Source organism: Pomacea canaliculata, linkage group LG3, assembly GCF_003073045.1.
Source record: "Pomacea canaliculata isolate SZHN2017 linkage group LG3, ASM307304v1, whole genome shotgun sequence".
Lineage (NCBI taxonomy): Eukaryota > Metazoa > Mollusca > Gastropoda > Architaenioglossa > Ampullariidae > Pomacea > Pomacea canaliculata.
Window position 1 is genome coordinate 1,298,902 of NC_037592.1, and position 26,657 is coordinate 1,325,558.

Below are 26,657 nucleotides of genomic sequence, written 5' to 3' on the forward strand. Positions count from 1 at the left end.
TGTGGAGGAGCTGGCGGGAGACGATCGGGAGCACACGGCCCCCGCCCCCAGGCTGCCCACCGAGCTCAGGATGTCGCCACACGCGCTGCCCTGCTGCAGGTCCACGGCCGGCGAGAAGAACACCTGGACTTTGTCACCTGCACACACACACACACAGTGCACTCCCATAGTACACGCTCCACATACAGCTACACATGTCCTCCTCACTCTGGAGGCTGGAGAGTCCATCAAACCCTCCCTAGGTTCCTTGAGACACGAGGCGGAGACCCCGCTCCTCCCCAGACCACGAGCCCCTCCCCCAGCGTGCAGTCAGTGCTCACCGTTGTCGCTGATGTTGGCGAGGACGGAGGGAGCAGGTGCCCAGGCGGTGAGTGTGAAGCTCGGGCCCACCGGGTCCACCTGGTTGAAGGTGACTTGCACCGTGTAGCGCTCCGACACCTCCGGGTGGCTGACACTGCAGGTGGCGCTGCTGCCGTTCAGCACTGTGGCCACAACGTACTTCACACCACCGGAGGTGTCTGCGACAATCAAAACAAATCATTCAACGAAGAAAATGATAAACAGACACACAGAGTGGGGTGGTGGTGGGAGGAGCTCCATTGAGGAGACCCAGCTAGAAATACTGGCAGCAGGAAGCAGTTTTACTTCTCACACAATGACTTCTGATGTTGTATCCATGTAAAAACACGAGAAGGATGACTGGCGACTGTCGCCATGCCAACAGGTAAGACGACATCGCGGCCAAACACCCGGTTCTGTAAACGCGTGCCCACATGGAGAGACACAGCATTGTGAAGTCGAGAGATGTGAACCCAGGACAGTCCAGCCGTCAGTGTCAAGATTCTTTATTCTTTCATCCTCTAAACTTTAAAGGGTATTGAGGTAAGACATTGCCATACATATATGACACACTTCTGATGTGTCAATAACACTCTTGGTTTATGAAGTTTTATTAATAGAAAAAACACCAAAAACAAAAAAAAAACCCCAAAACAGAAAAGAAATGAAAGTTCTTTAATTTTTCAATCTCTAAATAAAGGGGGAAATGAACAACAGCCATACAATCACAACAAAACAATTCTAGTCATCTTCACATATAAGCGACAGAAAAAACAAAAAGCACAACAACCGCGAGGCAAACTACCCAGGAAGACTATTTCTAGGACAAACTCTCGGTAATCAGTGCCAGCGACGTCGGTGTACAGGTGAGGTGGCTGTGCTCCCTGCTGTAGGCACCAGTCCATAAATAGCCTGGACACACAACCACCGGTTACCTGGGCGACGGTAACGAAGTGTGGGGGTGGGGAGAGGGGGAGACAATTTGGCCGATGACTTGTCCGATGCTGACAGCAATGGGACAAACACACCCGCTACAGGGATGGCTATTGATTACCTGCCCATAAAATTACCTGCCGGCCTCCCGCTGGTCCCCTAGTAACGCACGCACCTGTAACAACAAACACGCGCAGACCTTCTGTCCTCACTCCAGTCACCAGGGAAAGCTACTCCGGGGGGTAGCTACCCGGGTTTTACGAGGTAGAAAAGGCAAAACAAAATCTGCGGCAGTGGAAAACCCAGTTCACTTGCGCGATAAATCAGCGGTCACCGCGACATGACGACGGCAGGTGGCAGCACGTGCAGCACGAGGGCGCTGTGAGCGTCAGACGGTCAGGCTGGTCCCACAAGCTGTCAGATGACACTCAGGGCTTGTGGCAGTGGCAGTGGCAGTGCATCGTCTGCTGCTGACAGTCATCTCCCCTTGGCGACGCGTGACGATGGCGGTTTGATCGGTGTGACGTCAACGTGACGTCATGTTGTCATCGCTAACACTTCACCTGAGTCATTAGTTTGACGGTTTACAGGTGCCAGCTGAACTTTACACACTGACAGTCAGCTAGAGGCTAGTCCGGAATGTCTCTCACCTGTAAATAGCAGCAACAAGTGTGCAATGTCTCTCACCTGTAAATAGCAGCAACAAGTGTGCAATGTCTCTCACCTGTAAATAGCAGCAACAAGTGTGCAATGTCTCTCACCTGTAAATAGCAGCAACAAGTGTGCAATGTCTCTCACCTGTCAGTTTGCAGAATGTAGAGTTGCTCATGAACCCTGACCCCTGAAACTCGATGACTTCCTGAGAAGATGGAGAGATCGTGAAGTTGGTCTTGGAGACACCCGACACTGTCGCAACTAAGGAAAGAAACAGCAAGCCGATAGAAATCATTTACTTATCCGTCCATCCATCCACTCATCTGTCCATCTTTCTGTCTTCTGTACGCCCAGCCAAGCCAGCCAGCCAGGCAGCCATCCATAACACACATTGTTACTGATTATATGTCTTGCCCCTTAGAGGGACATCAAGATGAAATAGTCTCGTCATCTCGCCGCTAGCATGTAGTCACGTGATCAGTTCCGCCAGCTTGACAGGGTGGACCACCTACACGACACGGCGCTAGGCGCCATCTGGCGGGCTCAGGTAAAGGCACTCAGCTAAAATACTCGTAAAATAGCAGCAGCCTGCCTAGTTTGCCCTCGCAGCGAGCTACATGCTGGCATCCGGCACAGAAAATCTCACAGCCTGCGGTAGAAGAGGCGGTAGAGAGGGAGGTAGAGAATAAAGAACTAAAGGTCAGTTGCATCACCGTGTGGTGGCGCTGTCGTACCTGAAGAGTTGTAGACGATGACCACAGCCGTGGAGTTAGCGTAGGAGCCGCCTGTCAGTCGGCACTTGATGGTGTAGCTGTCTGCAACAGGAAGTGACGTCACACTAGTACCAAACAACAATGTCAGCTCTCACAGCTGCCCTCTGCCTTAGAGACTGACATATCTATTGGTAAATATGAGTGATCTTGGTAGAGTAATCACCAGACATGCTCTACCACCGTGTAGCTGACTATACCCGTTCATGTAGAACTAGAGCTACGTATGTTATACTTATACATATTACATTTTATGTGTATACATATTTATACAAACGCAAGGCGGACGAGTTGAGACAAACAAGAATACAAGACAACAAGTGGATGTTGATGACGCTTTGTCAAACATCGTCTCGACACGCACTGAACCGTCACGACAGGTGAGACCAGCAACATCAAAGTGATCTCACAGGTAATCCAATATTCACGCAAAACAAACAACATCATTCCGAAGCTGCAGTTCTGATTACGATCTCGTTATGTCATCGCAAAGAAGAAAGGTCAGGCTGACCTGCAGCAAGGGTGGACGGCAGGGTCAAGGTCAGTCTGGTGAACGTCCGGGGGGGTAGACGACCTCGAGAACACAGTCTGGTTCCCTCCCGTGTCACGGCCCTCGGCCACACAGGTGTCGAGACTGGCGTTGAAACCGGCGCCAGCAACTACCACCACCTGCAGACAAGTGAGCAGGTTAGTGAACAGACGGGTGGGTGAGCAGGTTAGTGAACAAACGGGTACGTGAGATTTGTGAGCAGGCTAGTGAACAGACGGGTACCGGGTACACGGCAACAGCCAGCCCGGGCCCGGGACGTGGGTGACTGTAAACACGACAGTACCAGCGAAATTGTATTCTGACCTCACTTCTGCATGAGTAATGCTTGGGTGTTCTGCTTAGACCCATTTCTTTAAAAGCCCCAAGAAATGCGGAGAACAAGCTAAAAAAAAAAATCCAACAAGGTCGCCCCCTTGACAACAGACCCCTGTCCTCTCGTAGGTTTGCAGCAGCAGCAATTTGATACGTCTACAACCTCCTCAACGACTTTATTGACGTGGGTGGTATCTAGCTCACGGGTAGGACAATGGGCTGTCACCCTTTCCACTACCTGTAGAGCTCATGACATCCCCATCCTCTCCCCCTCTCTGTATATATACATATAGACAGTAACCGTCCTCTATCCACACACGCACGCAGCCTGACACACTAGCGTGGGGTTGTTGATGACCTTTTGTAAACCAGAGGGCACCACTCCCGGCGACACTGACGTCACAGCCAGACACTTGGTTCCTTGTCCCCCGCACACACCACAGGCGTCCGGCACCTTCCCTCTGCAACACAACGGCCACAGGCTCAGTGACAATGACAGTGACAGTGACAATGACAATGACAATGACAATGACAGGGTCAGTGACAGTGACAGGGTGAATGACAGGTCAGTCAGTGACACAGTGACAAGGTCAGTGACAGGACAAGCCACAGGCCAATAACTGTCTTCCATACAACTGACATGTCATGACCATACAAAATAAAACAAGCCTAAATGTCATCTTGAGGTGTTTGGCAGTCTTAACCCGTTGGGCACGTGCTCGCAGTCCTGACAGGTAGAGTTGGTTCCGTTGCACACCCCGCACACATCCACCCCGCTGTTGGCTGGTCTACCCGTGTCTCCCAGCACACAGACCCACAGCTGTTGTTGACTGCCATGCTGCTCATGTTGGCTGAAACAAACAATGACACCTCGTGCGTCAACATACGTCATGTAAACATGAGTACAGGTAGATATACACACCTGTGACATCCACATCCACGTGTACATGACGTGCAAACATGTACAGTACAGTGCGTACAAACAACATTTATATATGTACACGTGTACACATGACATTTATGTATGTACACCTGTGTATAAGACATTTGTGTATGTGCAGTGTATACAAGAGGTATATATATAACACATTCACATATACAAAACACACAATGTACACACACATCAGACAGGTTGCTCTGTAGACATCACCGCTAGTGTAAGCAGTTGATGACTAGACTCATTCACAAACCTCAAACATGTCTGATGTCACTAGAATCTTCTCCTCTCAGACTGAGGTCTAGTGTCTGTGACTGTCGTCTCGTGTCAACATGCTGACTGCTGTCCACTTCCACCCCCGCCCTGCGCTACACACCAACACCAGGGTGGAGACAACATCCACAGGTGCAAATGTAGTCGACCTGTGTGACTGCTGGTCAGTGCACGTGCGACACACCGGCCAGACACAACGATGGCGTCATCAGGTGTCATCAGGTGTCAACACTGACAGTGTGCTGTGTCTTGAGAGCTTGGAACTTGTTCATGCACCATGAACCTGTCTAATGCACGATACAGGTGTTTACGCGATAAACATATGTTTATCTACGAAAACTGTTTACAAGTGAAAAATCGTCTTTAGGCGTAAGGAGCTTGTTGCTCAATGTCATTGACTCCACTACATGACACAGTTGTCCTCCGCCACCTGGCAGACTACTTGTGCCGGGGAGTAAACCAACGACTATGATGACACAGTTGATGAGATGCTACTTGTCACTTTGCTCAATCGCTTTGTCTGTCTGTGAATTGTTATTGTTGTTGACACCCACCACAGTGTGTCGTTGTCTTGGATTGAATGGATGTGGTGCTGTGCGTGTTTGTTTACATCAACAAGGCTGCGCTGCTGTGTTGACAGCGACACGGTGCTTGACTTCTCTGGTTTGTCTGCGCTTGTGTTGGACACTGAGAGGTGAGGGGCTTGTGGGGGAGGGAGATGTAAGGGGGACAACAACGACTGACAGCTTGTGTAGATGCGCAGAGGGAATAGCAACGAAGGGATGAGGGAATGAGAGGACAACAACGACTGAAGTGTGATTAGAATGTTGAACTGTGTAACCTCAGACAGCGGGTGATCTCTGTCATCGTCCTGAATGTTGCCGTTGGTTATCAGTTTAGCCACGATTGCTACAAACAATGTGAGGGCCTCATCAGATGGCGGGGAAGTGGTGTGTTGGGGGGTAGTCTTGTTGTTGGCATCCTGGTGACAAACCGTTAACTGGCCATTATCACAGCCCCGCGTGGGGCTCATGTTGCGGTGCGATGTAAAGTGCAGTCGGGGTCAAAAGCCACGCGCGTCAATGATAGGATAAAAGATGATAATGATGATGGTGGTGGTGGTGGTGAGACACTAGTACTTCCGTAGTTACAGTCTTACAAAGAGCGTTTTCCCCATTGTAAACCTGTCTGTCTGCTGCCTGCCTGTCTGTCCGTCCGTCCGTCCGTCTGCCTGTCTGTCTGTCTCCGTCTCAGACAAAGGCTTTCTTGTAAAAGATGGCGCACTGACTGTTGGTGTTTGTGAGATCCAGCTGTCAACAAGACTTTAACATGGATTTCTACATTGGAGCACTCATTCCATTGTCCGTGTCTACTTTCATTTGTAGCTTTATACCTTTTCTAGCTTTAGCTCTGTGTCTCTTTCTTCTTTAGAAATACAAAATATTGCTTACATCTTGTTATTACATGTCACTGCACTTCCATGGGATCCTCGCACTCTAACGGGGCGATACTGGGATCCCAGAGAAGGTGGAGGTGTACACAAGGTGTAGTCCATTGTACTTTGTCTGTATGTTGTGATACTGTGCTCCCATCATACCTTGCGGTCAGTGTTAGTCCTTCGTCATTGTCACCAGCGGCCTTCTCTTGTATCCCTGCAGTCCCGCCATTCCCTGCGATTTCCACCCGTCGCCTTCAGCCCCCCGAGTTCCTGTGGCTGTCATTCTGTCAGTTGTATGTCTCTGTCAGTTATATCACTCTCTCACTCTATCAGTTGTCACTCTGTCAGTTCTATCAGTTTTATCCCTCTGTCACTCTGTCAGCTTTCGTCTCTCCGAGCTGATGACCGCTGACCTTTGACGAAGCACTTCCCCGTGCAGTCCATGAACTGTGACCCGTGGCGGGACTGGGTGGTGTTGGCCACACAGATGTTGCACGAGTCCCGGATGTTGGGTCCAGACAAATACCTGCACAGTCCACGTAGTCCTCCGCTCGCCAGCCCGGTGTTGCCTCCTGCACAGAGCGACAGAGCGAGTAGAGAACAGACTGTGAGGACACTTCAAACTGCAATACAGATACGTGTGTGTGTGTCTGTGTGTGTGTGAGAGATATTTTGTTTCTACCCCTTGCATGACGACCACTCACTACATCTGATGGAGCTCAGTGCTAGACATCACGACTCAGACAAAGTTCCACGTGCACGTGCACGAGCGCCAACAACGACAATCAGTCAATCAGCATTGAACACACACGAACATCAAACATCACCAGAGAGGGAAGCTGATAAACCTCCAGCAGGGGAGGGAAGTTGATAAACATCCCCCACAGGAAGGAAGGTGATAAGGCACAGTTGGTGTGTCTGTCAACATGACAACAGCCATGACATGACATGACCTGGTGTCACTCACCCACACACGTGCCGGTACACGGCTCCACGAACGCTTTGCCCAGGCAGGTCTCTGAAACAGAAAATAATATTTATTTGTTTGTGTTTGCTTGGTCAACTGTTGTCATAATGAGATCATCTCACTACTCAATCTTTTGTCTGGTGGGAGGGGAGATAATAAAGCGAACAGGGGAGGGAAGGGAGATAATAAAGTGAACAGGGATGGAAGGGGAGATAATAAAGTGAACAGGGCGAGTTGACTTCACGCTTGGAGACACAAGACAAGTCGCCCCGTACTGGTGCAATCCTTCAGGTCGCCGGCGAAGGTGATCTTGTAGACGGTGTCGCCCCATAGCACACCCGACACTCCCAGTCCAGTCTGGCCTTGCCCCCGCACACCCATTGCAGTCCGCCACACCGGAACATCCGGTCACTGCAACACAGCGCAGCAGCAACTGTACAGGTGTCACGTGACGCTCACCTGACTGACACATGACCTCAAGGAGCATTAGCTCCACATCGTAGCTAACAGCCGTAATGTATGGTAATATATGTTAATATATGCAAAAGTAAATACTTATATTGATATTTGTGAGAAAACTGCTGAGTTGACTGCCGCACGAGGACATCACTCGACATCAACACGCGATGTGCGACAACAAACTGTCAGCAGGCAGCTCTGTTGCCCATTGTCTAGAACTCACTGCCGCTGTGACGTGCATTACCAATGTGACGTGCATTACCAATGTGACGTGCATTACCAATTAACATTTGAAAATAATAATCGGAATGTGGAGTCACTTTGATACATAGTGTATACATGCTATAGACTAGAGTATACTGCCAGTATATAACATATAGCTTACATACTCTATACTGTGGCATACATCTAGTACATCTATATAGAGAGTATACAGTCAGTATATAACATGTAGTTTACATACTCTATACCATGACATACATCTAGTACATATACGTATATCTCAGAGAGAGAGAGACAGGGGCAGAAACCCGTTATTGTGAGACCAAAACCCGTTTACAGCTGAGATATTTTAATGAAAGTATAAATTTACTGATGAAGCATGAAGATGCATGACACCAGTGTTACTCTCAGGGAGGACAGAAGGAGGGGGAGAAGGGAAGGAAGGAGTTAGGATGGAGGAGGGAGAGTATGACCAAGCCCCCAGCCCCCCAGAGATCCGTCATCGTCCATAATACACGAGGGCAGGTGAAGGCAACAAATTGATTTTCAAAAGGCGGACCACTGCCCTCAAAGCCCACAAAGCCCACAATGCCTGCTTTGTGGCCGCCATGAGCTAATTGCCGGCCCTCACCGAGGTGTTGTCTCCCTGGAGTCACGCAAGCGACCTGTAGATGTCGCCCCGCAATTCTCCATCTTCATTAACAAGTCATGAAAGCTGTCCGTGTCACCGTGGCGACACAGACCGTCTTCACAGACTTGACCTGAGGCGAGTGTTTAATTGTGAATGAAAGGCCAGCACTCAGCCAGGTGACAAAACCCGTTACCTGCTCGTGCAGCACCGTCGGCACACCTATCGACATGTGGGAGGCTGAGCCGTTGTCCCTGGCAACGCCTGTGTGAGCATCGTGCTGCGTGAGTGGAGCTCGGGGTCAGGGTTATAACCGTCTTGCGATGCAGGACAAGCAAAATGAAATAAAATATGAAATAACGAACACCAAGAAACAGTTGCATAAGTACTGAGGTGTGTACACACACACACACACACGCACGCAGGCATGAACTCATTCAAAGAGCACGTGACACATGTCTGTTCTGGCTTTTCAGTCTGTTGATGTTTTGGGTATTTGTCTACAATTCTGTCCCACATTAACAAAGAATCTGGTCTTTTTTTTCGCCCAGTAACTTAAACGACTTTCTACGGGATGTTGTGAGTGAAGCCGATGGGGTTGTCACCTTCACTGAAAGTCTCGCCACGTCTCGCAGATCGTCGAGTGAATGCGAGAACTTTGTTGACCGCAGGTCAGACACGGCCTGGCGCTGTGGTCTCGGTGCACCACTCACTAAGGAGAGATAATTGTTTGTTCTACTACATTGCCACCCAGGTCGATCATTCTGCCTCACTGTCCGCCTTCTGTTCACGTGACCTTTGTCCTCAGTCACGTGGATGAGTCACGAAATGTCGGTTTACTGCCCCTGCAGTCGACATGAAGCAGGAGGTAGAGTCAAGCATCCTCTTCAAGTTTTACAAATATTCGAGACAATGTTGTGAAAATAATTTTTTCTGTCTTCATATCGCATTTCTCGGCCTCTTGTAATCTTTGTTTTCTTCTTGTCTTCATGTGAGGTCTCTCGTCTCTGTCACGTGTCAGGCATCACTGTCGTACCTTGTCATCCACAGCCAGTCGATGACGCAGAATACCTGCATTTCCTGTCCCAGTCATCTTGACGAGAACTAAATAAAAAATGTTTTTTTGACAGTTTTGTAAAGGTTGCTTGGTCTCCAAAGTCTTGTCAGCTTCCGTTGAATCCCATTAACCGGAAGGTCAAGAGGGCAGAACGATGAGGGAGGAGATGTTGACAGAGGGAGGGATGGTACACCTTGTGCAGGTCATGCTTGACTCCATCACCACGTCAGCGGCTGGTTACCTGAGAACGAGGCAGTAAACAGGTTGCCAGGCACCCGGCGGCCGCCTCTGTCTTCTTCCTAGACAGTCGATCAATATCTCAGGTGTGTCCACCTGTCTCAAGGTCCATTTCTCTCGTTCTCTCGCCCGTGACTGCCATGCGTGCTCTACCTTTGTAGTCACGTGACTGTGACCGGCTCCTGCGCTCGGCTTCGTTTGACTGATTAATTAAAGCGAGACACCTGTCGGAGGCCGCGATGGCGCAATGACGATGGTGGTGTTAGTAGCTGTCGTCGTTGTCGTGAGGGATGATGGTGTTAGTAACTGTCGTTGTTGTGAGGACGATGGTTGTGTTAGTAGCTGTCGTCGTTGTCGTGAGGACGATGGTTGTGTTAGTAACTGTCGTTGTCGTGAGGACGATGATGGTGTTAGTAACTGTCGTTGTCGTGTGGACACTCCCCGCCGCTCGTTTTTAAGAAAAAAGAGATGACCATCACAACGGCAGCTGCGACTTAGTGGTTGTCATGAAGATGTACAAGATGATAAAAACAGCTTTCCATGGAATCATTTTTATGAAGTGGAGTTTTTCCCTGGGGGTGGAAGAAAAGAAGGAAGAAACTTTGACCAGAGTATTTTGAGGAATCGCTACCATCGCTCTTTCCCTGCAGCTGCACGGAGCGACCACAACACAGGACAGCTGTCGGCGACAACAGTTTGGAGTCAGAATGAACTGTAAATATCAGGCTAGACAGGGCATGACAAAATATAAATACATGTAAATAAATAAATGTAAATAAATAAATGCAAAATTTATATCGCACCTACCCACACCCCTACAGAGCATGCTCCTAGCGCTTAAAAACAAGAACAAGGTATGGACAGCATACGAGGGACAGAAGAACAAAGAAATAACATACGAACGACGGAAGGAATAGTAACAGTAATGATGACGAATAAAAGACAAATAAGAGAACATAAAGAGGATCCAAGTCTTTCTGAAATAATACAAGTACGAGGCTAGACGGGGTAGAAATACAGCATCAGGCTGGACAGCGCATGGAATGCTGATATCCGGTGGACAGACTCCATCTTGAGAGAAGGATGGATGTCACAAAGGTGATGTCTATTTGTTTAAAATGTTTGTTTGAGGAGGAAAAGTGTGGGGGATGGCGAGTGTTTAGCGAGGGTGTCGGCGTGTAACGGTCTCTTTGTCTTTGCTGTGATGGGAGGAGTCCGTGGTACCCATGTTGAAGACTGAGTGTGAGAGAAAGATATTTGATGCCTGCTGGGTATCTGCGGGGGATAACCTGACCACACTGACAGTGTGCATTATTCAGCTGAAACCTGTTGTTTTCTGTTATTCTCTGATCTTCCAGTGTTCGTGGGGGACTGGTTCGCTGGGTTTAACCGGAGTTGAGAGCAGGTAGCTGTGGACAGACTGTGTATCGGGTTTCTTTGGTGGAGGTGCGCACCTGACGGCGGAGACTTGTATGAGTGAACAAAGGGAGGATTGACGGTCGTGTTTATGTGTGGTTAATGCCTGAATCACTTTATTTGTTACTTATTTATTAATTGATATTACTTCTTTCAATTGAAGTTTTTGTCGATGTTTGGATGTAGGAGGTACACAGCTGTAGCTGGTTGAGGACTGATTGTATCTCCCTTAGACAAGCTGCTCACGGGCCGCGAGTCGGTTTACTTACTGGGGACCTTGAAATTATCTCCATCCCTGTTATTCACTCCCACGTCCCCCACTGTTTGGGAAACACGAGAAAACGTTGGCTAAAGGGCATTGTGGGAAAATGTCGACCAATATTTGTAGGTGAGGTGTGGCTGGGGAGTGGGATGGGTGGGTGTGAGTAGGGTGTTTGGGAGTAGGGTGGGGGAGTAGGGTGGTGGGGTAGCGGGAGAAAGCAAGTCGATGCTTCTGTAGCCGTCAGTGCAAACACAAGTCCACTATTCTCTGCAATCAATTAACTCTTATCTCACAGTTAACGACCCACTGAGTGCCTCCTTGAGTCGGGTGCTCACACACCAGCACAATGGGCGCTAAATGCGGGGCCTGCAGGTCTGTGGTCCGGTGCCAGACTGCCTCACTTCCCACCGCCATCCTCACCAAACCAGCTTTTGCCGATATTTAGCCGGCCTGTTCCTGATCTTACTTCTGTTTAGCTTTCTGTTTATTTTTAAGATCGATTTGAGTGCACGCTGTTGAGAAAAACCCACAAACTTTTTCTTTAAAAGGAATTGCTTAAAAAAGAGATATATTTTGTTCATCGACGAATTCGTTCGTTCCCGACGTTTGGTCAGCAAAACAAAAACAGAACAAAACCAAACAAACAAACAAAACACCAAACAAAAAAGGGCTCAAAACAGTTCATGGAAGGCAGGATGGGATCAGAAGGTAGAGCCACTGGACGAGAGTTGAAGCGGAAAGAGTCTGATGTCGAGAACACTCGAGTTATCTCCCGTTGACAGCAGTTAAGGTTCTTAGCTCATCGTCCTTCAGTTGACTGTCGTTTGGCGGGGACAGGACTTGCCGGTCACAACAGTCGCACAAAGCGGGGTTTACTTGTTATAAACATTGTTTACATGGCAAAACATTGTTTACCTGTGGTGAGCAAGTTTGTACATTGGTACACGTAGGTTTTAGTGAAACAACAACAACAACAACAAAAACGACGGTTTAGATGAAGTAGCTTTGTATTGACCTGTGATGCACGTGCTTTTACTTGTTTGTGGATGATAAACGTGCGTTTACACACAATAAACATTTGTTTACTATGGTAGCCACAGGTGTACATGCAATAAGTTCTGTAAAACTGACTGGCGGCTGTCATCACCTGTACTCACACCTTGCACTCACTATAAACTTAATGTATGTCTGAGACACCAACTGCCCGCGAAATGTCGGCAGCACTTGCTGAGTCCTGCCCCCTGTTGCTGAGACTGGAGATGTCGACACCCGGACACCACAGTGACAACTGGCAGCTGCCACCCGCTGACACCTGTAACAAGGTGTACTAGACAGACATCACACGACATCAAACAAACCGCGGAGCCTGAACATAAACAGTACAGGACAAGTCAGGGGCAGTAATTATTTAACGAGGGTCAGGCGGACGACGAGAAAGACCGCTGATGACAGAAATAACCGAGACAAAGCCCTCCAGACCTCGTTTTATTGTCTTTCTCAGCGTGAAGCAGCTGCTTTATCCTCTTGATTAACCTGCTAATGGCTACAGCAGGGTGGACTGGTGCATGATGGGAGTGTCCCAGGCTGCTGATGGCGGTGGTCGCCACGTTGTCCCAGTGTCGTGCTCGTGTCAACTACAACAGCTCGAGTTTTAAAACAGTTCGACATTTGTTTTCTGTTTTACCGACCAGCACTTGTATGGAGGCAACATTTAGTTCAGGTCTCTACCTCAGATATACAAAACTGCAAAGGTCCTCACAGCACACCTTTACAGATCGCGGATATTATTTGAGTAGTTTTTGAGTAGTATTTAAGTGACACAACAGATCGCGGGTATTATTTAAGTTATATTTAAGTTATACAACAGATAGCGGGTATTATTTAAGTAGTCTTTGAGTAATATTTAAGTGACACAACAGATAGCGGGATATCATAGTGAGAATCGTCTTCTGCTGTTAATAGAATTGTCCCTAGTGACTAGTGACTTCACTGTGATCATTAACTCATTTTATGGACATTTTCGGCGATGTGACATCACCATTGCACGTGCATGCCTCTTTGCAGCAGCGAGTCCTGGCGATGTTGATAGTTTGACATCTGTGTAGTCAGTTATTCTATGGTGGCATGCAGGGTGGCGCTGCAAGCAGGAGATGCTACAGATACACACGCTGGGTCTCTGAGCATCAGACAAACACACACAAAGGACAAACATTGCCCTCCACTTAATTTACATCAGTTTTTTAACAGCGAAGAAGCACGCAGATCGTGGCCTGGGTGACCCTCACTCACCGGATGCTTTGCTTGAGGACAGGGGAGATCAGCGAGTCATTGATCCAGCTTGCGGGCCCTGACGTCAACGCCGGAAGTTACAAGAAATAACAATGGAGCTCCCCCTTCCTGGGCTGACAGGGAGGACAAACTCCGTGTGTTCATAATCCAGTTCAGTCCACTTCCCTGCTTGATTCCGTCGTGTTGAGAGTTGCCTCCCGGTCGCACACAAAAAATATCTTTATGATCGATGTGGCCAACCGTACAAAAACATCTTGATGATCGATCTCGCATGTCCTTAATGTCGGCAAGGATTTCAGTTTCGATGGAGGGTTGCATGACAGCAGTGAGTCCTGCACATCTTGACGACTGGAGTGGAAAAGCAACGAGATTTCTCGACTTTTACCCGAGTGCAGAGACGTGGCTTTAGGTGGCGCGTGCTGCCCTCGTCACATGACCACAAATACTTCGTATGACTTTTTCTGTCTTCGCCCGACCACAGAAAAAAAACCACAAAGCAAAAACAAAAACAAAAAACAAAACAAAAACAAAACACAAGAAACCACATAAAACTATGGCGGCGGTCTGATTCCAGGAGAAAAATTAAACAGCGGGACACGCAAGGGCCACAACCCGCGGGGCTACAACCAGCTTCTAATGTTTGTCACACAGTTGCTGCAAACCTTCTGAAGAAGTCTCAGACTATTTGAGTAGTGATGACACAGGTGATACCAGTAGTCACTAAACAGATTATTATTGGCTTCACTACACAGGCTAACCACGCCCCAGGCCATCAGACCGTCATGCACCGCGCACAATGGCTTCCTTCACTGTTACAACACGTACACGTGGCAGGGAGACAGACCGACAGTCATCGGTGTAATGTTTATGTATGTGTGTGTAGTGTGTATGTGTAGATGGTGTGTGTGTGTGTCGTTTGTGTGTATGTTCAGATGGTGGTGGTGGCGGTAATGGTGGCAGTGATGACAGTGGTGATGATGATGATGGATAACAACTGTCTTTCATGCCGAACCCAAAGTATTAAGACCTCTTTTCCCCAGTCCGTTAAATTATTCAAGGGGAATCGTTGATTAAGGAAGTCACGTCTTGGAAAACCGGTTTCTAGAGAAGAAAAAGCAACACACACACTGACACACACACACACACACACACACACACACACACACACCACACACACACACACACACACACACACACACTGACACACACACACACTGACACACACACACACACACACACACTGACACACACACTGACATACACACACTGACACACACACTCACTCACACTGACACACACACTGACACACACACACACTCACTCACACTAACACACACACACAGCCCCATAAAATATAGCAAACGCACAACGCGTGAGAAGATATCAGCAAAAAAAGGAGAGAAGGTAGTGTGAGGAGGAGGAGGAGGAGGTAGTGTGAAGAGTAAGAAGAGGAAAGAAGCAGAGAGCGTGAGAGGGGGTGGTCCTCTGAAGCCCGAGGCACAAAAGCTGGGTGGCCGGCCTGCTGGCTGGCCGGGTGGGAGTGATGGAGACACCAAGCGTTCAGTCAGCCGATGGAGGGCTGGTGTGACCCCACACGGGGGCTGGCAGGACGGGAGGCTGAGGCGTTGATGCGCGTCTGATGCTGCACGCACCCATGCACGCGCTCTCCAAGCACTCAAACACCGCCCGGCTGCGCGCGCACACGCAGGACAAAGAGCTTACTTAACTTACATACAAGGTCAAATGTCAAATGATGTCAATAAATAATGTAAACAGGTTGACCTCGCAAATAACTAAAACAAATACTGCATGAAATATTTAGCTCTCTCTATATATATAGATAGTAACCTCCTCATTACATACATAATTATATTCATACTATATTTTAATTGTTTAAAACTATTCATACTATATTTTCATTATTTTACAACCTGATGCACGAGGAGGAATAGATAAATATTACTATACAGTAACTGAACACACCTTCTGTAAACATCACACCTAGCAACCTTTCCCATCATGCTCGTCCTTTGTCACACACTTCCTTTTGTAATGTCATGTTACTCTCAGTTCTTGTTCTTGTTATTAGGTTGCTCTTGTGTTTTCTGTATTTGATTTTATTCTTTGTTTAGTACGGTTGTTTATTCTTTTACAGTTCATATGTTTGTTTGTTTTCCTGTCCCTCGCATGCTGTCCGTGTTTCCTTCTTGGTCTTAGGCGCTAAGAGCTCCTTTGGTGTGTGAGTATGTGCTTTACACATTTTGCTTTTCTTCTTCTGATTATTATTCTTCACGAGTCCCTGTCGTGTTTGTCTGTTCGCCAGCACAGAGAGGTCACCTGGTCACGGTGTGTACTTGTGACAGTCAGCCAGCAGTGGCAGCGCTGTGGCTAAACACTCCGAGGTCCAGTCACCTGTCACTGGGAGGGTCAGGCCGTGTCGCTGTCAGGTGGGTCCCTACGAGGTCCAGTACGAGGTCCGGCACAAGGTCCAGCACATGGTCCAGTAGGAGGTCCAGTGCGAGGAGGACCTCACAGACACCTGGAAGTGTGTTTCCATGAGGGAGGATGGGACACGATGGTTGCACCAACAGAACATTGGGTGAACTCTACGGTCAGTGTGAAGTATCCCGTCAGCCATCACGCCTATACCTTGCGATGGAGACTAACGACTCATCGAATAGACCGATGTACTTTTTCAGTTAATGGCAATCCCCAGTTCACAACATCATTAGTCAGAAATAAGATTAACCTATTGGCAAACAACAAACAGTAGACAAACAGACATTTCTATCAAGGATTCCGGATAGAGAGAAAAGAAAGACACGTGGAGAGCGAGAGAGTGAAAAAGTGAGAGACACTTCACATTGTACATGTATTTAGAGACGGCGGACTAGTTCAGTATTTCATCACATTTAGCCTTATATGCAGACACCACGTGTTAACAATCAGATTTTGAATCAGAAAAAACACAGCGACTACAAGTGTGGCCACTGGGTGGACAGAGATGTTAGCGACAGGTACCAGTGTCCTGCACATGCCACAGGCTGCTGACCACGTGGTGAGTGAGGAACACAACAAACTTGGATATCACAGGATGAGGGAATATTTAGACATCACAGGATGAGGGAATATTAGAGACCACAGAATAAGGGAAACACTTGGAGTTGAGCCACACACCCATGCACGACAGAGGCGAGACCCGGGTGGATGAATGAACCCCTGGCGAGTGAAGGCGTCAGGAGGCTGCGCAAGACACAGATGGAGCTTCCGGTGGCTGTGAGATCGTAACCTGCCCTCCCACACCCCACCCCTCACCTCCTGCAGCGCCGCACATGCGCCATAACGGTTTATGGCCACCCCGGGTAATTATCTCGGCGATAACGAGCTGCTGGCCAAGCTAGTCTAGCATTGGGGGGAGTTGATAACCCTGGAGCAGCCATTGTGTGGGTGGGCGCACCACCACCACCACCACCACCACCACCAACATCTGAAATCCTCTCTGTGTTGACGAAGGGGTGTGTGAAGTGAAAGCACTGATGTTGATCTTGGCCTATTCATATACAGCGAGTTTTTAAAAACAATAAGAATATTTAATCAATACACTTCTCAAGTAATTTAATGAATGACGCGATTATTAATAACAAAATTTGATTTTTTTTAAAATGGGCATATCTTTGGCTATGTGAAAATTGTCGCCTTATAGTCGCGAACTAAAACATGAGCAGGACAAAGAAGAGTAAGAGGTAAATAAGATCAGTACCTTTGTTAATACATCCTACTTCCAAGTGCCTTGAACAAATCTTGGCTCTCAATAGATTGAAACTTGTGTCTGATCACGAACTACTAGACACGTTCGTGGTCTGCTGTAGCGGCCTGTAGCATGAATGACAGCCGCTCGCCACTTGTCTTCATCTGTCGATATTCCTGCTCGCGGAAGCGGAAAAAAACTGACACGAACGATTTGATACTTGCAGTTACATTCTACCAGCAGCAGTGTCAACCGCCTTTTGTGCCTTTCTTTACTGTTGTTACTCTTGCAGATTTTGCTGACATAGCCATTGAAGTCCTTCGCTAAACCATGGTAGGCTTAACCGGAAGTGTGTGGTATGGAGCCTCGTTCTAGCAGTTAAGTCAAAAAAAAAAAAAAATCGTCTGCCAGCTGTCCAGGGACATAAGTTCGTGGTAATACGAATTTTACACACACGTAATAACAAATAAATTCGCGTGTCATGGTCTACAATTTTGAAATGTTTGTGTGAGCGGGTACGCAAGCCTGAGTATAAGGTGATTTGATTGTAAATTAATTGTATAGTCTGAGATCATGATACATGATACAAAAGCTTTTAAAAAATTGCAGAAGTACTGAAGCAGAATTTGTACTAGTGTAATGAATTTTTATTAGTGGTCCACAATGCAAATATATTACACCAAAAGCAACATAATAAAAAAAAAAAAATATTACACGTGCAGTAAACATTTTCAACAAAATTATCATTACAAGCCAAAAAATAAAAGCAGAGTCTGACATTTCATGCAAAACCTTGGCAGTCTGCAAAAGGGAATAGAAAAGAAAAGAAAAAGAACCAAAAAAATAAAATGGATAATTATCATCTTGCGAGATTTTTGAGCAGATGTGCCATGGAACATGCCTATCTGAGATTCAGCATCCAAAAAAAAAAAAAAAAAATATTGTTTATGCTGGTACTTTCAGTCTTCTAGTACCCCTCTAAATACCTGCACGGTATTTTATTCCAGAATAAAGGACATCTTTGAGCAAATTGTGCAAAACTATTACAGACTCTACAGCAATGCTAACCTTTATCACACTAAACAGAATTTAGCATCACGAAAATCCAAACCATTAATCGAACATCCCTTTACACTGTACTCAACAAATTTCATCATTTTTCAGAATATATTTTCTTTTTCTTCACGGAAAATGGCCTTTCTGAAACCAGATAAATTGTAACTTGTCAGGAGGGGATTCAAGGAGGTCCATGTTGAAAGCTCGGACACATCTTGTCGGCTGCGTTCCATGGGCACATTTAGTAATCAGCACTAGCCCACTAAAAAAAAATTAAAAGAAAGACAAAAGCTTTTGAGGACTGACTCATTTACAAATGATGCTTAGTGTTAAAGATTCTTCAATAGCTAAAATTTTATTTAAATATGGGGGAAGGAAGATAAAATGATTTTCTTAAAATAAACTGCATCATACCTCTTGATGCCATTACATGAATTGAACTCCTTGCATGGTAAGACACATTTATTTTGTGTCAACTCGTTAAAACCACCTACAGTAGCTTATCTCTCAATGTCTCTGATAAGTAAACGCCAGCACACATTCAAAAGGCCAAGAGACCAAGTCTTTTGATGATAAATGTTGTCATTAATAGCAATCAGTTAACTTTTTAAAGAGATGTTTTGGCAACAGTTTAGAGTTGATCATGAATAACAGATAAATGAATGTCCTGGTTTTCAATTTCATCTCAGGCATGCTGTTTTCATTTTCTTAATGTTTCAACTATTTACAAAACTTGTTCCTCTATGACCTTAGAGCCTTAGTTACTGGCTTTATAATGGCTTACCTTTTCGCAAATGAAGCGAATTCTCAGCAGCAAACTCATCCATCAAATTGAGCAACTTTATGCATAGTTCTTCAAATTCCTCATCGGAAAGCCTCTCTGTCAGGGATAGCAAATATGCAAATAGGTGTTGAGCGGCTTTTAATCTTTTCCTATATCGTCTCCCTCCTCTTGCATTTGCTGAAAAAAAAAACAAGCAAAAAAGACTTCTACACTCCGTACCTGGTTGTGTTGGTATCGATGAGTGAAGAAAGAAGACGAAATAGGTCAACAGCAAATAATTTATGTTATCCATTCCCGCATTCTGAAAACTTTCGTCACTCACTCTCTTTCGTCATTCACGCTCTTTCATCTGTTTTTAAAAAAAAATCATTTTCTCGCTCTAGCTATAAACTTCAATTTTTTAAAATATAAAATGAGAAAGAAAAACAATTCCCCCCAGCGTTCCCAATGCCTTATCCAACTTTGCTAAGTGGCGCGAACATCAAACAACTGCAGCACGCAAACAATTGTTTATTACTAACAAAATGAAATGTTAAGAAGGCTGCAAGAAGTCTGCTCAACAGCATGTAAAGAAAGTCTAATGTCTGCACTGACAGGACATTTTGTCGTTGAATTTGGACATGGAAATATGGAATTAATAAATAAATAGTATACAGTATTTACTTTAGAGTATATATAAGTTATAAAAAAATTTGTATTGTACGTACAGGGCTCCTTCTCTCTTTGTTCTTCATCTCTCTGCAAATAATTTAAAAAAAAGACTTAATTAATGTGTCTAGGCATGCATATGTGTGTAGGGGTACATTAAATTAACTTAAGCTGATCCTAAAGAAAAATTGTTGTACTCAGCTAGTACTTCAAACTGACCAAAAGCCAGCTTTTTTTTTTAAAAAAAGACATCATACATGTGCCTATTTCAACCTACTACATAGGGTAAATAAAAGCAGAAAAAACATAACGGACTTACTTCCTCTTTTTGCCTTTTTCCTTCCATCACTATTTTGAAAAAAAAAAAAAGAGAAGAAAGTCATTTCAAAATTATAAAACATTAGATCTAAAACATTTAAGAATTTTTAAGCAGCCAAAAGACCACATATGCATTATTAGACTAATTTTTTTTTTAATTTATTTACTTTAATGGATATACAATGAGTAATTATACTAAATAGACTGCATTCCAAAATCATCCGTTTCATTCTCTGGGCAAAAAAATGTTTCTTGAACACAAGTAGAACGATGTTTCATCAGTTGACTGATCTTAATAATCAAGAAAAGAATTCCATTTCATCTGCTTCGTTTTGATCCTGATCTAGATTTTGCGAAGCTGAAACCGATGGCGTATGGATGCTAACAGCTGATGAAATATTGCCAGATAAACCTAATTGCAATTTATTTGAGGAAATTCTGACAGCTCCAAATTCTCTGCATCATCACTTACGACTAAAGAATCAAATTGCAAATTGAAATCAAAGTGTTCAAAACTGCTGAGCCCTACTTCTTTCCGGAAAACTTCTGCATTTATTGCTTTCGTGTATTTCTTAACTTGTGCTCTAATCCTTCTCTGAGCGTGGTGCTCTGCATTGACTTTGTACATGGTTGGAATTAATAAATAAATAGTATAGTTAGTTTAGAGTATATATATATAAGTTATATAAACTTACTGTATTGTCGAACAAGCTTCTTTGTGGTTGGAGAGCACTTTTCAGCTTAGCTGCTGGAGAGCAAATGGACAAACGGAATTTTAAAATGGCGGCCACGGTCAGTGTGTACGTACGCCATTGGCTGAAAGTAGTTGCTATTAATAGGAGTTCAACTACTATTAATAGGAGTTCAATTACTATTATTAGGAATTCAGGCAGGAAACATCTGTCACAGTTAAGGCGCATGCGTGAGCAGCGTAGATCCAGTTAGAATTAAAATTTAGAGCCTTGAATACTCGCCTCTCAATGCCGCTAGCGACAGAATCAAATATCAAACAATTGAAAAAAATATGTTTTAAATTAAGAACAAAATCATCCTCATGATTGAGTATGGACTGGTGTATTCTTCACAAACAAACAAAACTAGAATATATAAAGGAGAGAAGAATGAACAGCGCAAAAGACACAAACATAAAAACAACTGAATTTTCAAACTTTATTTTTATTGCTTTTTTTCTCTTTATCTTTCTTTCCTCAAAGCGGGGATGTCAATATTCGGCTTGTAGTCCGTGCTTACATGTATACGGTCTATATGTGCAAACCGTTTCACGTCAGTTTTCTAAACTCCAACAGCAAGTACAGTCGGACCTCGATCAGTCGACCTTCCCTAAGTCGAAAACCTCCCTACATCGAATTCATTGTTAGTTCCCGGCCAACTTCCATCAGACCAATGTATTCTAGATCTCCTTAACACCAAGATGTTTTGGGCTTCCAACCTCCGTTAGTCGAATTTTGAGTCATCAACAACCAGATGCAACTATGTCTCAAACTGCTTCAAACTATGTTCCAAACTGTCTCAAGAAAAACGCTTTTACCCCGACTTTCCTTTCATCTTTGCTACTGTAGGTGGTTTTAACGAGTTGACACAAAATATGTGTCTTACCATGCAAGGAGTTCAATTCATGTAATGGCATCAAGAGGTATGATGCAGTTTATTTTAAGAGAATCATTTTATCTTCCTTCCCCCATATTTAAATAAAATTTTAGCTATTGAAGAATCTTTAACACTAAGCATCATTTGTAAATGAGTCAGTCCTCAAAAGCTTTTGTTTGTCTTTTAATTTTTTTTAGTCGGCTAGTGCTGATTACTACTGTCTTAGTCTGATCTGCTTGTCTTTTTGTACAATTGCCTTGGGGTTGAATTGTCAAAGATAAAGACCTTCCTATTCTCACTTTGTTATCAGTATAGCCAAACATCCATAAGATGGAGTTTTCATATCTGTGCTCCAAGCTTCGCTGCCTCCCAAAGTATGTTTCAAGAGGATCTAGGCAAAATTTGTTACTAAGAACAAACTGAACACCATTCTGAAGGAGGTACCATGTGACTTCTGGAAAGGCCTTTATAGTCATCACAAACCTCTGAATGTCTGATGCGACAAAAACATCTTTGAACCGTTCAGCTTTGCTGAACACACCAGTTCGAGTTATCACAAACTGCTGCCAGTGAATAGGAACTCATGGAAACTTTGCAGGAAGGCAAACCTCCCATCATTTATGTCGCTGTGAGGCAACAGATCTGGCTTTGGCTTGCAAGTACCTTCTTCTGTTGAACGGACATTTAAACAGTCAAAACAGCAATCCATTTTGAGAGTGAATTTTGCTGTTTCGTGGCACTCAGGGCTACGGCTACCACATTCAAACATCACTTTTCCCACACTGCAACTAAGCACCTGGCTTGCCAATCTCACATTCATGATAGAAGTAGGTGTCAGATATACATATCATAAGTAAGTTTAGTTCTGTACGGCTGACTAGATGCATCTCTGTTAAAGATATCAATGACATGCTTCCAAAGCAGATGTTGACCATTTAACCAAAGATAGCGTGTCTGCCGACCTGATCCACAATTATATAGATTGTTTCTCACTGTTTTGAGTAAGTGAGGAACGTCAGAAAAAAAAAATATATATCTGTCTCTGGCAAACAGATTTATTGTTTTATAGCAAACATCTGCACCACTGCCCTGCATTTCATAGAGCCTTTGATTTGGTGAAGTCTTATCACTTGTGGATATCACTTTAAACCCTGCTTCCTCAACAAGACCAACCGCCTGCCAAAAAAGTGTAAACAAAGCATCTGCAGTAACTGATTGTGCGCCAAAGAAACCAATGCTTGTACTGATGTTTGTAGTTAAGCCTACAATGTAAAATACTCATGCATGGGTGGCAGGGTTGATGCCTGTACATCCTGACTATCAACAAACTCAACAAGTTCCCCTGAATGGTTATCAACAACTAGGTCACATTTAATTGTCATTTCGTCATGCAACAAGACGACAAAGCCTTGATCATCTAATAAACTCTCTGCTTTTTTCTTCAAATCATCCAGCGAGTTCGTTTGAAAACCAGGCTTTGGATGATAAAAATTTGTATAATCTCTAAGGGTAGATTCACCTGGAAGGCGTAGTTTACCTGTCTTTCTTAGAGTGTTAGAGGAACTGAGAGAGAGAGAGAACAGAATTTAATAAAATAAGGAACAAAGGCCTTAACCGGGACAAGCACTGCATGTCTCACCTCTGAAGTATCTTAGTGTTCACAGTCACAGTAACGGTCACAGTCACAGTCAGTCACAGTCACACTTTGACCAATGCTCTGTCAATCAAGCTTGGACTTCATATCGATCACAGCTTGAACATCTCGAATATTCGCCATTGGTTTCCCCTGACCCTCACATACTGACTACTGACATACATCACCTGACCGTCCACGACCTTTGAACTGGTGACACCTTAGAAAGGTGTTGCCGGGACAAGGACGTGTGTGTGTGTGTAAGTGTGTGTAAGTGTGTGTGTGTGCTTTTACGTCTGGAGACAAGGAGGCACTACTTCACACGAGACTATTCCGCCGTAATCGCACTTACATAAAATGCAATGTGTATATATGTAGTCACGTGTCTGTACAGGTAGTCTCAGTTAGCCCCATGCGATGCTTGCCGGACTCACCTGGTCGTCGCGAGGATGTCACTGTCCAAGTCGTAACTACACGTCACCTGTACAACAAGTCTTACCTCGCTGCAGCGCTGCAAGTACGCCATCCGCGTAGACCTTGAGAAGGCTTGTGATGTTTCTGTAAGCTCGCGAGATCTCATCGAGTTCGTTAGCGTAGACGTCAGCAGCAGCTTTGACGACAAGTGACGTCACGCAGCTCGTTGCGTTGACCAGCGCATCGTCCAGCGACAGTTTCAAAGCAGGCATTCCGGTCACGAGGTCGGCGACCAGCACGGACAAGATGGCGGCGTCAGTCAAGTTGTCGAAGTCAAACGCACTGCAGTTGACCGAGGAGTTGAAGTCAGGCAGCAGTGAGTTCGATGCCCAGGTGGCGTTTCTCGCCATGATGGCCTTCACGTCAGGGATGGTGAGCACAGGCAAGGTCAGGTTGCCCAGCACGACGCCCACCTTGACCAGGTGTTGCCGCGAGCACGTGACGTTGTGCATCAGGCGATACAACGCCGTCAGCTGACTGCTGGGAAGACGCCGGTAGCAGTCCTCAACGAGAGATGAGTTGACAGTGACGTCAGAGGAAGACGTGGAAGAAATGGCCGTTGATGGAGGCACAGAAGACACCGTGGCTTTGTCCGAGGAACTGGTTTGAACTGGAGGCTGAGTAGAGGTGTCATTGGAGGACGATGACGTGGCTGTGGTCGACTTTGTCTCTAGTGTGGAAACTGTGCCATTCGATGACACGGCAACGGTAGTCGATGTTGTCGTCTCAGCGCCCGCAGTGCTTATTGAGGATGACGTCAGAGTTGTGATAACCGATGTGTCCGTAGTTGACTGAGATGACGTCACGGTGGTGGTAGGGGATGTGTCCGTAGTTGACTGAGATGACGTCACTGGTGGTAGGGGATGTGTCGTAGTTGACTGAGATGACGTCACGGTGGTGTAGATGTGTCAGTAGCTGACTGAGATGACGTCACATGTGTCCGTAGTTGACTGAGATGACGTCACTGTGGTGGTAGGGGATGTGTCCGTAGTTGACTGAGATGACGTCACTGTGGTGTTATAGGGGAGGTGTCCGTAGCTGACTGAGATGACGTCACTGTGGTGGTAGGGGAGGTGTCCGTAGTTGACTGAGATGACGTCACGGTGGTGGTAGGGGATGTGTCCGTAGTTGACTGAGATGACGTCACTGTGGTGGTAGGGGATGTGTCCGTAGCTGACTGAGATGACGTCACGTGTGGTGGTTTATAGGATGTGTCCGTAGTTGACTGAGATGACGTCACGGTGGTGGTAGGGGATGTGTCCGTAGTTGACTGAGATGACGTCACTGTGGTGGTAGGGGATGTGTCCGTAGCTGACTGAGATGACGTCACTGTGGTGGTAGGGGATGTGTCCGTAGCTGACTGAGATGACGTCACTGTGGTGGAAGGGGAGGTGTCCGTAGCTGACTGAGATGACGTCACTGTGGTGGTAGGGGATGTGTCCGTAGTTGACTGAGATGACGTCACTGGTGGTGGTAGGGGATGTGTCCGTAGCTGACTGAGATGACGTCACGTGTGGTGGTAGGGGATGTGTCCGTAGCTGACTGAGATGACGTCACTGTGGTGGTTATAGGGGATGTGTCCGTAGCTGACTGAGATGACGTCACTGTGGTGGTTATAAGGGATGTGTCCGTAGTTGACTGAGATGACGTCACTGTGGTGGTAGGGGATGTGTCCGTAGCTGACTGAGATGACGTCACTGTGGTGGTAGGGGATGTGTCCGTAGCTGACTGAGATGACGTCACTGTGGTGGTAGGGATGTGTCCGTAGCTGACTGAGATGACGTCACGGTGGTGGTAGGGATGTGTCCGTAGCTGACTGAGATGACGTCACTGTGGTGGTAGGGATGTGTCCGTAGCTGACTGAGATGACGTCACTGTGGTGGTAGGGGATGTGTCCGTAGTTGACTGAGATGACGTCACTGTGGTGGTAGGGGATGTGTCCGTAGCTGACTGAGATGACGTCACTGTGGTGGTTATGATCCGTAGCTGACTGAGATGACGTGTGGTGGAGGGGAGGTGTCGTAGTGACTGAGATGACGTCACGGTGTGGTGGTAGAGAGGTGTCCGTAGCTGACTGAGATGACGTCACGGTGGTGGTGGTAGGGGATGTGTCCGTAGTTGACTGAGATGACGTCACGGTGGTGGTGGTAGGGGATGTGTCCGTAGTTGACTGAGATGACGTCACTGTGGTGGTAGTAGGGGATGTGTCCGTAGCAGTGGCGTCATCTGTAGATGACTGAGCGTCAGACGCCGTGAGCAGACAGAGCATCAACAGCAGACAGCAACATGTCTTGATTTTCGTGTCTGCCATGACGTTACACAGCTGACAGTGACGTTCACTGATGACGACGACGACAGTTTGCTAGCTGGCGGGTATGGCGGGGTATGTCACAACACCAGCAGCACCCTGGGTATTCTGATGACTTGGCGCTGGTGTTGGTGCTGTGAGCATGCGCACTGGCGCGGTGGATGCTGATGCTGATGTAGCTTGTCTGAAGGTGTTGGCTTCGCGAGCGGCAGAGTTCTGTTTGTTGTCCGAGGATGTTTTTACTTTTGGTTGTGAACTTGCGTCTACCCGTGAAACTCTTCCCTGTCCGCGCCGCTTCCCGAGAAACACCCGAGTTTGAGAGGCTGGGGGCGGGTTG

General features: G+C 46.2%; 1 protein-coding gene across 1 annotated transcript; it reads right to left on the bottom strand.

Annotated features, from left to right (window-relative positions):
* Positions 1-26,323, bottom strand: LOC112558604 (serine-rich adhesin for platelets-like). Its single transcript, XM_025229153.1, has 11 exons — positions 25,874-26,323; positions 24,038-24,890; positions 7,449-7,584; positions 7,174-7,224; positions 6,620-6,778; positions 4,263-4,409; positions 3,917-4,019; positions 3,208-3,365; positions 2,661-2,741; positions 2,071-2,187; positions 1-137 (listed from the first exon to the last, which is right to left on the bottom strand). Exons 1-9 carry the CDS (start codon positions 26,321-26,323, stop codon positions 2,696-2,698), a joined length of 2,103 nt encoding a protein of 700 aa, XP_025084938.1. The 3' UTR covers positions 1-137; positions 2,071-2,187; positions 2,661-2,695.
* Positions 26,324-26,657: the final 334 nt, after the last annotated feature.

What these genes read in the sequence shown, in the direction of transcription:
- LOC112558604 (XM_025229153.1), bottom strand. Translation starts at nt 26,323, where the DNA reads ATGGCAGACACGAAAATCAAGACATGTTGCTGTCTGCTGTTGATGCTC. An exon ending in GGGGAAGTGCTTCGTCAAAG is followed by an intron (nt 4,410 to 6,619) that starts GTCAGCGGTCAT and finishes TGTTTGTTTCAG; the next exon opens with CCAACATGAGCAGCATGGCA. An exon ending in GCCGTCCACCCTTGCTGCAG is followed by an intron (nt 2,742 to 3,207) that starts GTCAGCCTGACC and finishes TTCCTGTTGCAG; the next exon opens with ACAGCTACACCATCAAGTGC.